At 38.7% G+C, this 13,765-nt stretch overlaps 1 protein-coding gene and 1 long non-coding RNA gene across 8 annotated transcripts in view; one reads left to right on the top strand and one right to left on the bottom strand.

The window, feature by feature from the left end:
* The window catches only part of AKAP6 (A-kinase anchoring protein 6), a 558,374-nt gene that overhangs the window by 329,147 nt on the left and 215,462 nt on the right, over nt 1–13,765 (bottom strand). The window contains exon 1 of one of the 7 annotated variants that reach the window (XM_060619478.3): nt 2,002–2,301. The exons of 5 other annotated variants lie outside the window; for them this stretch is intronic. In XM_060619478.3, the coding sequence (XP_060475461.3) occupies nt 2,002–2,031 (30 nt within the window). In that variant the 5' untranslated portion in view covers nt 2,032–2,301. Of the gene's footprint in view, nt 1–1,610; nt 1,977–2,001; nt 2,302–13,765 lie in introns of those variants that run through there. One more of the 7 variants, XM_060619477.3, reaches the window with a different exon arrangement.
* Nucleotides 2,439–5,314, top strand: LOC132669531 (uncharacterized). Its single transcript, XR_009606139.3, has 2 exons — nt 2,439–2,506; nt 5,129–5,314. It is a non-coding gene; the product is annotated as an uncharacterized LOC132669531 (long non-coding RNA).

Genomic DNA, 13,765 nt, shown 5'->3' with positions numbered 1-13,765 from the left:
TTACAGACTTATTTTATATGCCAGATACCTGGAAGCCAAAACTAAATCTGATACTTCATAACATAGGTCAACATTGGAGAAAGATGAGCAATAATACTGCAGCATTTTATGTTAACTAAACTAATATGGGGCACAAACAGAAAGTTAAGTGAGGTTATTTGGAAAAGAGTAGTGGTGAGTTTCATCTTAGTCTAAAGATAAAATTTTTTAAGTGCTCTTAAAATATATGAAAATTATACTAAGAAGCTTAACATCTCCTCCCATCATTTCTTACAAATATAAAAGCCTGCCTTTTGGATCTAGAATAAGGGAAGTGATACAGAAAAGAGGAAGATAAACTGTAAAGAGGCATTTTCCACATGCCAGATAAATCATACTTTGTATGAACTCCATTAGTTTCCCTAATGTCCTAGAATTTCAGTGCACTTGGGTAAGAACACGAAGAACTTCATTCGGCATAACGTCAAGGTAGGGAGTGAAATGTAGTGCCCACCAACTACGTTGGTGCAGTAGCGACACTTGAGACTCTCATTTCCAGCTGTGGAATTGAACAGTTTATGACCTCTGTCCAGCTTATAAAGAATTCCATACAAACAACATCCTACCTGCACTGTGAGGCAAGAAGGGGTCCAAAGTACCGTAGGCTCCTACACAGACTGCCGAAATGTCACGTTCCTCAGCCAAACAATCCACTTCTGTCAGTTACTCCACAACCAACCAGCAGGTTAAAGCAGAGCACAGCTAGCCAAGATCTTGTAACTCAAGCAGACCTGGTTTTTAACCAGCTGTCACCGGTTAACCAGCTTTATGAACAACGAACATAAAACACAAAATATAACTTTTCTTTCCTTACCTGCACACTAACAGGCTTTGGACCTAACTGCCTACAAGTTATGAACCGTAACTACAGTAAGGTTTCAAATCCTCAGTCCCTCAGCTCCCAGACTGCTAACTGAAATTCCAGTCCACATGTGCCCCCTCACAATTAGCAGGGTTATTTTAGGCACTGACCTAAGTTCTCAGAGAATGTTAGCTGATGGCAAAGGGGTGTCTAATGTGTCGGTTGCTTGGTTACAAAAGAAAGCTCATTTGAGAAGCTTACAATCTGTGTGCAGGGCTTCCTCGATACCCCGCGGCATGGGTTTTTACTTTAGCTAAGGAGACACACTGAAATGGTGCAACTATCTTTTAATACCCAAAACAGCTCAGACCAATCATGAATAATAATAATTCAGTAGAGGCATGCAAGTGACTTGGACAGCTGTTTTAGAAAAGAATTTTAAGTTCTGACTGGCAGTGTCCAGTCACGTAGTAGACCACTCCTCAGGAAGCCCCAGTGAAAGTAAACATACTGCCCAGAATATTGTCAAGATTATTCATGCCCTTCCAGGCTCGCATAGATAAAACTACAAATACAAAATACTCTGAACGTTCTTCATAACTAAGAAAGTTAGCTCCCCTTTAGAAACTGATACAGATCTGCTAAGGCCTTGTATTCCTAATAAACTACACCACCTACTGGTTAATGGGACTGTCTTATAGATACATATCTCATGGGAGAAATAACCAAAAAAGAAATAGTAGAAGAAAATTGCATTGTGCCTCCTTACCAGTGAGCTCCTCCACGAAGCACTGAGCATTCTGACTCCCAGGGTCAGATAAATTCACAAAACTTTCAACTTCCTCATCAGCACCCTTCTCATGGTTTCCACGAAAATCAGAACTAAAGGAGAGCGCCTGAATTTCCAGGAGGGGTGGGGGGGGTAGATATAAATTAGATAAAAGAATTTCCTGGGTTGGAGATTTGCTGAGAATCACTTATAGGAACAATTAGCCAAACATCATTCGGAGAGAAGTTTAAATAAAAGGGTTGAAAATTCTATTAAGAATGGTCAGCCATAGTCTCCCTAAAGAGAGCACCAAATCAGATGAGGTTTTCAATCTCTTCTCTTGCCTTTGCTACTGCTCTCCTAATCTCTTGACAGTCTTCTCAGTGGTTACCTGGTCTGGAAGCCTCATGACTCCCCTCATCTGGCTTCATGTCCCCTCCTCAGTGCTCCCAGGCTCTGCTACTGCCCGACATCTTAATGGTCTGGTACTTCCTTCCTAGCTTCTCAAACAGCGCACTCTAGTTGGCAGTTGCTCTCTCAGGTTTATCTTTGCACAGATGGCTTAAAACACCACTGGGCCCCTAACAGACACCAATGAATGTTTGCTAAATAAATGAGTTCTGGGATGTTAGAGAATCACTAAAGAACCTTGGGCCTGCCTCTGCCTTCAACAAGCTCCTCCCGCCCTATTCCCACTTTCCTAAGATACTGTTAAGTCAGAGTGACCAGCAGTTCTGAGGTGGCACAATGGATGTCATATAGACTTCTTTGTTACAAAACTCAATGACTGTCTGACGAGGGAGCAAATGAATGAATAATGGCATGTCAGATCTTGGGTAGGAATATACTTAGAGTCCATTTCCAGCTTCCAACTCCAACTGGGCCTGGTCTAGTCAGTAAGTTTCAATGATAAATAAGAATCTGCTTTCCCAAAGCCAAAAGGCTTTTCCACAGCTCCCTCTCAGACAAGCAATTACTCTATTTCTTTCACACCCCAGCACCTGCTTCCTTTAAGCTGAGGTTCTTTCATTTATGATAATAATACAGAAAGGGAAGACACATCCAGCAGTCAAAACAACTCAGTGTGGATGAATCACAGACTATATGGCTACCAACTGGTGGCACTTTAACTTTCAAATTCTTCGAACAACTTTCAAGAGTAAGGAGAAAAAGCATATTTTCTACTAGAAGTGAAGAAAGTATTTGGACTACTAGAATATGTCTTAGGAGTTATCTTTTTCATTATTGGCTTTTATCTAGAATTTGATAGCATAGTCTGTGACAATTTTATTTTAGAAAAGAGAGAGATGTAACCTCAGTTCTATGGTCAGTTATATCCTGGCAGGAAAAAAAAAAGGAACATGTACTTCACAGGGTCCTATTTTTAATTCTCATTTAAATAGCTGTCAGCTCTTGCCAGCACAAAAGAAGAAAGATGATAAAATCAAAACAATATTTTTCTGATCAGAACCAAGTATTAATATCAGTCTGGAAAACTATGTTTATGTGAGAATTTACATATTCTTCAGAAAATTTAAGAAACATCTAAACATAATTTTCCCTAAGTCTGTCAAACACCAAAAGTTTATATGTATAAATATGTACATGCATATGTATGTGTGTGTGTGTCTTTGTGTGTGTGTGTGCATATATATATATATATATATATATATATATATATATATATAAAATTTCCAAATAGAGGCATAGAAGCACTTGACAAAGTTAGCTGTAAGAGGGATTCTTCTAAGATTCCTATAAGGGAAATGTATTTCTTTAATGGCTCTCATTGTGAAATATAATCATTCATTTATTTTTTTTAAAACATTTTTTTAAAGGGTGCCTGGATGACTTGGTTGGTTAAGCGTCTGACTTCGGCTCAGGTCATGATCTCACAGTTCTTGGGTTTGAGCCCCATGTCAGGCTATGCTGACAGCTCAGAGCATGGAGCCTGCTTCAGATTCTGTGTCTCCCTCTCCCTCTGCCCCTCCCCACCTTGTACTCTGTGAGACAGGGGAGTGGCAGACAGAGTGGGAGAAAGAGAATCCCAAGTAGACGCCTTGCTGCCAGTGTGGAGCCTGATGCTGGGCTTGATCTAACAAAGTGTGAGATCATGATCTGAGCCAAAATAAAGAGTTGACCCTTTACCAACTGAGCCACCCAGATACCCCAATTATTCGTTTAATTATAAATTAATATGTTATAAAATATTCATTATATATTAAGCTCTGAGCTCAGCTCTTGGAATTAAAACAAAAAACAAAAAACAAAAAAAACAAAAAAACATGGCCCCTGTCCTCAAGGATCTTAGAATTTGGAGAGACAGCAGATAAGTAAATAATAATGTTTGAAAAGCACAGTGATGGTCTCTGCAGATGGTATCATGAGAATGAGAAGGAGGGGGTGGGTACCTTGCTCAGAATAAGAGAAGCTGGTCAGAGGAGGTGAGGCATAGCCAAGTTCTAAAGAACAAGTAAGAGGGAATCAGACCTGGATTTGGGAGGAAAGCATTCCAGGAAGAAAAGGCATCCTACAGGAAGACCTGGAAGCAGGAGAGTATAGGGCAGTTTGATGCAGGAGCTGAAAACACCTTGGTATGAGAAACCCAGAGTGCAAAGGAGGGAGTGAGCAGAGAGACAAGAAATAGAACCAGAAAATAAGAGAACTCGTCACACCTGAAGCCAGCCCAGAGGAAGGGATGTCTAGGATCACAATTTACAGTACATCTTAATCCTAAGGGGCTCCTGTGGCCGTTAGTGTCAGAGGACTGCAATTACAATTGAATTCAGTCATGATTTAATTTCCCATTTGAGTCATGAATTCACACAGATCAAAATCGATTGTTGTTACAAAAACATTACATAACTGATGTTTTACATTACTCTCTCTATATATTCACAACGTAAATATAGATGTTATTATAAACATCAACTTCATTTTTAAAGGCACACATAACACATCCTAAAGCAATGATTCACAATCACGAAGTGTTGGAGTTGGAAATCTCCTGGTTCAATTTCCTCTTATTGTAGAGGAGGAAACCACGGTCCAGAGAGGTTGTCATTTGGTCCAGTCATATTCTAGGCAGGAACAGCCCCTGTACAAGGACAGAGGTTTCTGAGTATCCCATAGCACACAGTGCCTGCCTTTAGTATTTGCTGGGGGTGGGGGAGCGAGGCAAATATGTATAATATATATAATTTTATATATTACATATTATAAGCTATGAATTATAAGCAGCTACTGTTGGATTTTAAGCACAGTAGCAAAAGCTTGGATGAAAGTTGTATTTTAGAAGGATCATTCTCTGTTTTAATAGGAGGGTGGGATTAAGGGTCTTTTCAACAACTCAGAAAAAGAATGATGATAGTTGGACTTAGGCAAAGGCAGTGGGGATGGAAAAGAGTAAACATATTGTAGAAACGATAGGGGGATATAACAGACATGATTTGGTAACCAGATGGACCTGGTGGGTGTAGAAACAGAGATGCTGAGCATGAGTAACTCTTCATTTCCAGGTATGGGTAACTGAGTAATCCTGGAGGAGGTATCTGATGGGATGCACATGAAGCGTTTGTGGAGAAAGAAGATGCCAGCCAGCCTTGAGATGAGCAGAACCAGCCTGCGATAGGTGCAATGATGGATGTCACAGCCAGATCATCTGCACATCCCACACGGTGCTAAATGACATTCTTGGTATTTGAGGTAGTTTGTACTACTTTCATTGCCTCCCAAGGTCTGGGCACAAATTATAATTCCTGATACCACTACTACACTTTAACAGTATCTTAAACTTCTATTTTATATAATTTCTTGATTTCCATTTCTGGTTGTGGCAGATGTGCCTGTGCAGAAAAACCATCTCACCGAGAACAGCTACACATGCTGAATAAAAAAGAATCAGTTTGGAGGCATCAGAGATTTGCCAAGGCAGCAGGGATTTGAGAGCTTAACATCCCACAGAGAATGGAAATTCAGAGATGAGATAGCTGGAACCATTTACCCCTTAAGGCCTTTGCAGATTTGTAAGCAAAGCTAAGAAGTTTAAAGCTGAGATTTCAGTTTTAGCCGTTTTCACTGCTGGAGGGACGACAACTGGAGCTCAGAATCTACCAAAGAGAAGGGGCACTGGTAAAAATCCAACATTTTAGGGAGCTCTAAGGGAGCACTCCAGAGGAGTACAGGTAAACCAGAAAGTAGACCAGTTTTCACAAATGAAGACAATACATAAAAAAGATAATAATCATGACCAAGTTGGATTCATTCCAGGAAAGCAATGTTAGCTTAGAGTTTGAAAAAAAATTTTTAAAAATCATATGATAATCTCAATACATTCAGAATAAAAACATATTTACAACAATTTAAAAACATGAAAAAGGAAACATATGGTGACAGGAATGTAGAAAGACTTGGATAAAGAAACTTCTTGGATAAGAAGACTGAAGATTATGAAAATGTTAATTCTTCCTAAGTCATCTCTAAATACAAAAAAAAATGCTAAAGCCAATAGAATTTTATTTGGTACGAGACAAGTTGATTATAAAATTTAAGTGGAAAAATAAGCAACAAAGATGGAAATATTTTGCAAATATCATTAATTTCAGAACTTTTAGTTGCGGGTAGAGATAAAACCAGCCAGATAACTAAAGAAACATTATAAAGCTATAATATATAAAGTAATATGGTATTTATACACAAATGAATAGATAAATGGAACAGAATATAAAGCTAGAAATAGAAATTGATGGAGTTGGCATCAGTGAGAGAAAAGACAATTTGTTCAACAGATATTTGGACACTATGGTACTATTGATCTTTGATTTAAAAAAAACTTTATATTCCCATATTTTTAAGATGTACATCAGGATAAATTCTCAAGTAAAAAAATATTTAAAATGTAAAAAATCAAAACTTAAAAGGATTGCAGGAAAATATATGAGAAAAATATCTGTAATGTCAAAGTGAGGAAGATTAGAGCATGACACAAAGCCCATAAGAAAAAACTGATAAACTCCACTGTACAAAAGTGTTATACTTCTATATGAAAAATAAAACATCAGAAACAAAGTTAAAATATAAAAGACAGACAAAAAAGCACTCACAAATATCTACATTTTCTGTAAGTTAACGAGTAAAAGAGCAACAATCCCAACAAAGTTTATTTAAAAAGTATTAGTATAAAGATTACATAAAAGGGAATATAATTGTCTCTTTTTTTTTTCTATCAAAGGTGGTTTTTATACAACTGATAAGCACTTTTCTACAGCTGCACTTGTGGAACATCACATGGCAAAAACAAAAGTTATTTTTCGCTAGACACTTTTTTCTTAAACCTTATTAAAAACGAGAATCGTCCTGCAGAGCCTTGGTAGCTCAGTCAGTTAAGCATCCAACTCATGATTTCTGCTCAGGTCATGGTCTCATGGTTTGTGAGTTCAAGCCCTGCACTGGACTCTGTGCTGACAGTGCAAAGCTTGCTTGGGATTCTCTCTCTCTCCCTCTCTCTCTGCCCCTCTCTCGCTTGCACTCCCTCTGTCTCTCTCTCAAAATAAATAAATAAACTTTTAAAAAATGAGATCGGTCCTAAAATATAAATATAGAAAGAAAGAAATTTAAATTCACAAAAAAGGCCTGTACATTATCAAAAAGTCACTGAAATACCACATTTGGTTTTATAAAAATTCAAGTCCCTTTTGTTGTAAAAGGAACACAGCAATTTGTTGGTGTTGATGGTGTGGTTTCTTCCTGCAGGGGATGGGTTTTATTATTTTTTTACCTGCTTTCCCTAGCAAATACTCTTACGTGCTAAGAAGAGAAAATCCACCTAGCTCAAGAGGCAGTGAAAATGAGGAAAGAAACATGAGAAATGGCCCCTTTGGTCATGGTGCACCCCCAGCCCCCTTTCAGCTCCAACTTCTTCAAACTGAGGCTAAGATTCTACCCCACCTTCCTTAAGAGTGCCTGGTCCCTAGGGAAAGAAATGCAGCTGGAAGGGGATCACAAAGCAGGAACATGGAACTCCCTCAGCCACCTTCCCCGACAACAATAAAATTAATTTAGTACATTTTATATCAAAAAGAAGGGGAATAAAGAGTGCTAGGGTGGTAGTGGGGATGCTACTTTATACAGAGCGGTAAAGAGACAAGCTCTGATAAAGTGATATTTGAGCAGAGATCTCAAGGAAATGAGGACTGAGACAGGAGTGTATTTGGGGGAAGCATACCCCAGGAGGTCAGAAAAGCCAGTGCAAAATCTCACAAGTGGGAGTTTGCTTAGTATACTTAGGGAACCCCTAAATAAAACTGAACAAACAGGAGAGTGTAGGAGATGTAGCCAGAAAAGTTGGCAGTGGAAGAAGGAGAGACACACAGAGCCATTGCAAGACTTGCTTTTCCTCTGAGATGGGGAACCACTAGAGGATGTCACAGTTGGTTTCCTGGGAAGCAGACTCTACAGTGGATATTGGTGTGCAGGAAGTTTATTAGGGAGTATTCTTGGGATGAACTCTTGAGGAAGAGGAAGAACATAAGCAGGGTTGGGGAAAGTTGAGCTGTAATGCAGTCTCAAAGAATGCATCGGCTTACCTACATGGAGTTCTGAAATGGAGAAGACTCTCCAAATTGCCCCACGGTAGAAGAAGAAGCCAAACCTTTATAGCCCAATGAGTTCTTAAACAGACCATAAAGATCGAGATTGCTGTGAGTTCATCAAAGGGTGTGAGAAGAGGAATAGGAAACCATAATTAGAGAAAAATTTTTAGGGATTACTGCTGTAAGGAAGCAAAGAAATGAGATGGTAGCTGGAAGGGAATGTACAACTTGAGGAAGAGTTCTTCCTCTTTCAGACTGTGATATTGTATAGCTTGTTTGTATACTGAAGGGAATAATGAAGGTTGCATTTGGTCTGGAAGGATTTATGTGAAATTGATAACAATAATTGCTTCTGGAGAGGGGAACTGTGAGGCAGGAGAATAAGGGGCAAGAGAGAGACATCCTTTTCAATGTTTGCCATTTTGTATCTTTGCATGCATTATGCACAAATCAGTCAATCAATAAAGTGGAACAACTAAAGCAGATCTTTGTAACACTGATCCAGAAAGAGATCCTAAAATATAATAGGAAGCAAGACAGTTGGTTAAACAAGAGCAACAAACATGCTTTAAAAATTACATAAATATGAATATAAATACGGTCTAGAAGAATATATGCCAAGTTGTTAATGGGGGTAAACCCTAAGAATATAAAAGGAAAGTTCTCACTTGTCTATTGTTTGATTTTTTTACAACAATCTTGTATATAAGGAAAATATGTATTTCACATTTTAAAAGTACTTTTACTATACATGAATCTGTAAATATGAATTAATTTTCTTTGTGTTAAAGCAACCAGGAAACCAACTAGATACTTTCCTGTGCCACTGGGATCTGCAGGCATGAGCACATGTGGGTAGGGCCAAAGAAGAATAAGAATAATCAGACTGGGGTTGATCAGATAGTGTACTGAACTCTGGCTCCTGAGAGTTTGTCTTGCATTGTTTTACCTACCAAACTTTACCTACTATTAGTGATACCTAAATTCAAACAAATAGTAAATGAAAATGGGTTTTTAAAAATCTTTGAGCTCCATACTAGTTTATGATAAATCACAAAACTGTTTCTTCTTTCCTTAAAATAGCTATGTGAGTCACTGTACACAAATATGTACAAATCGTGGAAAGAAATCCAGCATCAGAAAGCATGACTGACTATGAATGGGCACTGACTATGAATAGGGTACAAATGTTTAAGAAGAAAGCCCTTTGAATACTGCATATTGTGCTATTATTTCAATCATAAGATTTGAGGGCTTAACACAGATCGTCCATTAATTAACAAAGAGCCCATATAAGAGAACTCACTATTTAAGCCAGTTGTAAATTTTTTCACCTTCAAACATGACCCCAACATTCTCTTACTTTAGAGCTATGATTTTTTTCACCCAACTCTGAAGAATATAGTTCCACTTCTTCTTTATTCTGAATATCTAACATAGTAGCCAATGTTTCTCTCTCAACCAAGCAGCTGCCTATCATTTGTTTGAGTTAAGAAATGCAAATGTATTCACAATGCCCTACTCAAAGGAAGGCTATTAAGAGACAAACTCATACAAATAGGATTGGGGAGCTCTGTTCTCTCTTCTCCTCTCCTCAGAATACATTTTCCTCAACACCCTCTAACTTGAGACTAGCTCCTTCCTCATAGAAACTAATTTTATGCTGAGCCAAAGAGGGCAACATAGTAGAAATCAGGATCTCTAATTGTGAAGGGTGAATTCCATTGCACCGAGGAGGTTTGTTTATACTTCTATTCCCTATCTTAGTCCAACAATTCTCTCTTTCTCTAACCCATGTGACCAGGCTCTATACATGCCCATCGCCTGCCTAAAAGCCAAAACCACCTTTCTTCACTGCGAGTCATCATAATGTATTTTGTGTGTTCTGGGAGCTCCCCATAAAATCTACTCTAGTGTTCATCTTCCTTCCCAGACCTGCTCCTTAAGCAAACATTATCTCAGGCTAACTCTAGTTTTCCACATGCTGATTATGTTGTTTAGGCATTAAATACATTTTTGTGTTTTTTGATGGCAGAGATCCTCATTTGGCTTTCTCCCTGAGGACATTCAGTTCATCTTTAATCCTTGTCACCATGGCCTGTTAGCTTAGCTGCTGCTGCTTTACATCTTGACTCCAGTTGGAGCCTGGAATTTTCCTCCTCACTATTTACTTACTTAATCTTTCCAGTCATCTGTTTAGCAGAAGGACCTTCATCTCCCTAAAATCTATCCCTTGATTTCATAGATCTGAGTGTAATGTCTTCCTGACACATTTGAAGGCAATCACACAGGCACTTGGCCTGAGGGCACACATCCACAAGCGGGGGGGGGGGCTTCTTGGCAACAATGTTCACTAATGTTGGCTCTTAATCATTGAATATGAAAACTTAAAACTTCATACATGGCTATGGTCAGTATATGCCTTTACTTTAAATCTTAGAGTTTACTTTTGGCATTTAGGGGTGATGCCAGTATGTCTGGAAAGCTATGTGAAAGATTCACTGTGGATGCTAAACCCCAGCCAGGCAATGCCTATTGACAGGAGAATCTAAGACTGTCATATGAGCTACATTTATATAGTGCTTACCATGGCCACTCATCATTCTAAGCATTTCACAGATACTATTTCATTTAATGCTCATTACAATCCTATGAGACAGATGCTATTATTATGACCATCATTTCACAGAAAAGGAAAATGAGGCACAGTGAGCTGCTTTGTGTAGCCATGTAAGAGGTGGGGCTGGAATCTGGACCCAGACAGTTGGGCTCCAAGCATCAACTCCTTTAACCACTACTCTAAATTGCCTCTCATTTGTAGCAAGATCTCTATAAATAAAATTGCTTTGCTACTGAAAAGATCCTGCTCAATTGATTTGGGGGACCAAAGTAGTAAATATACCGCAGAGCATTTTTGCAAGTCTGTGATACATACTAGACTTGGAACTGTGGCACTAAATTGGTTTGTCAGGACAGACACACACACATGGGAGCCAAGTTGCCTCGGAGCTGAGCTTCAACCAGCCAGGCTCAGCCACTCCTTGGGAGAACCGTGAACCCCACCCTCAGCTTCCCTCTTCAGCTGCTTCTACTTAGGGAATTTTTCTATTATTTTTAACTCTGGGATTCAGAAAGATCTGCAACTTGGTGCCCAACATCTAAGGGTTTTCATCTTTGTGTGACATTTAAAATGTGGCTAGAAAAAATTCTATATATGGGTCACAAGGCTAAAGTCCAGTAAGAGTCTTAGATTGCTATGCAAATATCTTACTACAATGTCTTTTTGAAGTGATCCACACAATGGAAGCTAAATTGGAACCTCTTCCAGCCCCCATTTAGCTGTTTGCTCTTAATCTGAGTAGAGTCTGAGCTGGCTCTGGGGCCTCCTGAATAAGAAGGCACTGCAAATTTTTCCCCAGGCCTCTCAATAATTTCTAAGGAGTTGACTCTATAGATCCACCCTCCTTCTCTGGCCTTCTGTTGGTAACCCTTTTAAAAACTAATCACCACAAGAATGTTAAGTGCTTGAGGCCAGAATTTTTGCCAGTTTTGTTCACTGCTATGCTAAGAAGAATGTCTGACATATGGTAGGCTCTCAATAAATATTTGCTGAACTGATAAATATATAAGATAGTAGAAAATACAGCATATAAATATGTCTTAAAACAATACATTGAACTTCTGTTTCAGCATAGAAACAAGAAAATTTAAAAGTATGAGGTAGATAATAATTACAATGTTGTATAGTTGAAAGAGGGCTCAAAACATTTTTTATGGGGAGCTCAAAGAGCTAATAACAATTTCTGTCTACAGACTTGATTCATCAGATTAAAAAATTTTTTTAATATTTATTATTTTTGGAGGAGAGAGAGAGACAGAGAATGAGCAGGAAGGGGTAGAGTGAGAGAGAGAGAGAGAGAGAAAGAGACAGAATCCAAAGCAGGCTCTAGGCTCTGAGCTGTCAGCACAGAGCCTGACCCAGGGCTCAAACTCACAAACCAGGAGATCATGACCTGAACCAAAGTCGGACGCTTAACCAACTGAGACACCTAGGTGCCCCTTGATTCATCAGATTAAAATGCACCTGGGTGGCTCAGTTGGTTTAGTATCTGACTCTTGATTTTGGTTCAGCTCATGATCTCATGGTCATGGGATCAAGCCTGGTGTCAGGCTTTGAGCTGAGCACCGAACCTGCTTGGGATTCTTTCCTTCCCTCTCCCTCTGTGCCTCCCCAGCTCATGCTCCTCTCTCTCAAAATACATAAATAAACCTTAAAAAAATAAAATGAAGTAAAATGCAAGGATTCAAGGAAGTGGGTTGGTGGTATGCAAGTGTTACAAACACAGCTGGTTTCTCTTGCATCTCTACATGAAGAAAATTCATTAAAATGCTTCTTTTGGGGCACCGGGGTGGCTTCAGTCAGTTAAGCATCCGACTTCAGCTCAGGTCATGATATCACAGTTTGTGGGTTTGAGCCCTGCGTCAGGCTCTATGCTGACAATTCAGAGCCTGGAGCCTGCTTCAGATTCTGTGTCTCCCTCTCTCTGCCCCTCCCCCTGTTCTTGCTCTCTCTCTCTCTCTCTCTCTCTCTCAAAAATTAAACACTAAAAAAAATTTTTTAATGCTTCTTTTGAAGCTTTGCTCTTCATAAAATGTCAACATACCTGCCTTCAGTCCTGCAAGACATCTTGCCCAAATCCCACCTTCAAAAAAGAACTGATAACAAAAACATTCACTAAACATGATAAATTGGGGGGGAATGCCTGAATTGGTTACAGTCAGTATGACAGCAGAATGGTATAGTAAATTAAGAGATGGTATAGTAAATTAAGAGAGACAAGTCTAAGAGACAAGTCTAGGGACAAGTCTAGAGACAGTCTGAAATTTAGTCTTAGCACTGCTATTAACAATTTTGATTCCTTAGAAGAGAAACAATCTTTGTGCACCAATTCTTTCATTTGTTAAGTGAGCTAACACTAGGACCCATGTCATAGAATGAGGATTAAATGTGATAGTACATGCATAGTACCTGACATAACATAAATGTTGAATAAAGGTTCACTATGGTTATTAAACACTCATAAGCCACCAAAAATGAAGTATAAAAGAAGACTGCACTAAGATTTCCATTCTTTTGCATTATGTTCACTGGGTTGTAGCTCTGGGTTCACTGTCAGAGAGAAAATTTAAACAAATATACTTCCTGTGTCTCAAAAATATAAAACTGAAAATGAATGTTCTAGAGCTGAGAAAGTGAACAAATGTATACTTTTCCCACAAATGAATGGAAACTTAGAGTTTCCATCTAAAAAAGTTAATATACCTCCTAAAGCAAGGAGCATGTGAACAATTTTTTTTAAATGTAACACAGAGATCTGAAATCAGAACAAATTTTGAAACATGAGTGAACCACAAATATTAAACAGAATTTATGCTAATCTTTCAAATTTCCATTTATCATTTATTTATTTAATGTTTATTTTTGAGAGAGAGACACAGTGCAAGCAAGGGAGGGGCAGAGAGAGAGGGAAACAGCATCCGAAGCAGGTTCCAGGCTCTGAGCCG

The sequence above is a fragment of the Panthera onca genome, chromosome B3, assembly GCF_046562875.1.
Source record: "Panthera onca isolate mPanOnc1 chromosome B3, mPanOnc1 haplotype 2, whole genome shotgun sequence".
Classification (NCBI taxonomy): domain Eukaryota; kingdom Metazoa; phylum Chordata; class Mammalia; order Carnivora; family Felidae; genus Panthera; species Panthera onca.
This window is presented reverse-complemented; position numbering and strand designations above follow the sequence as displayed.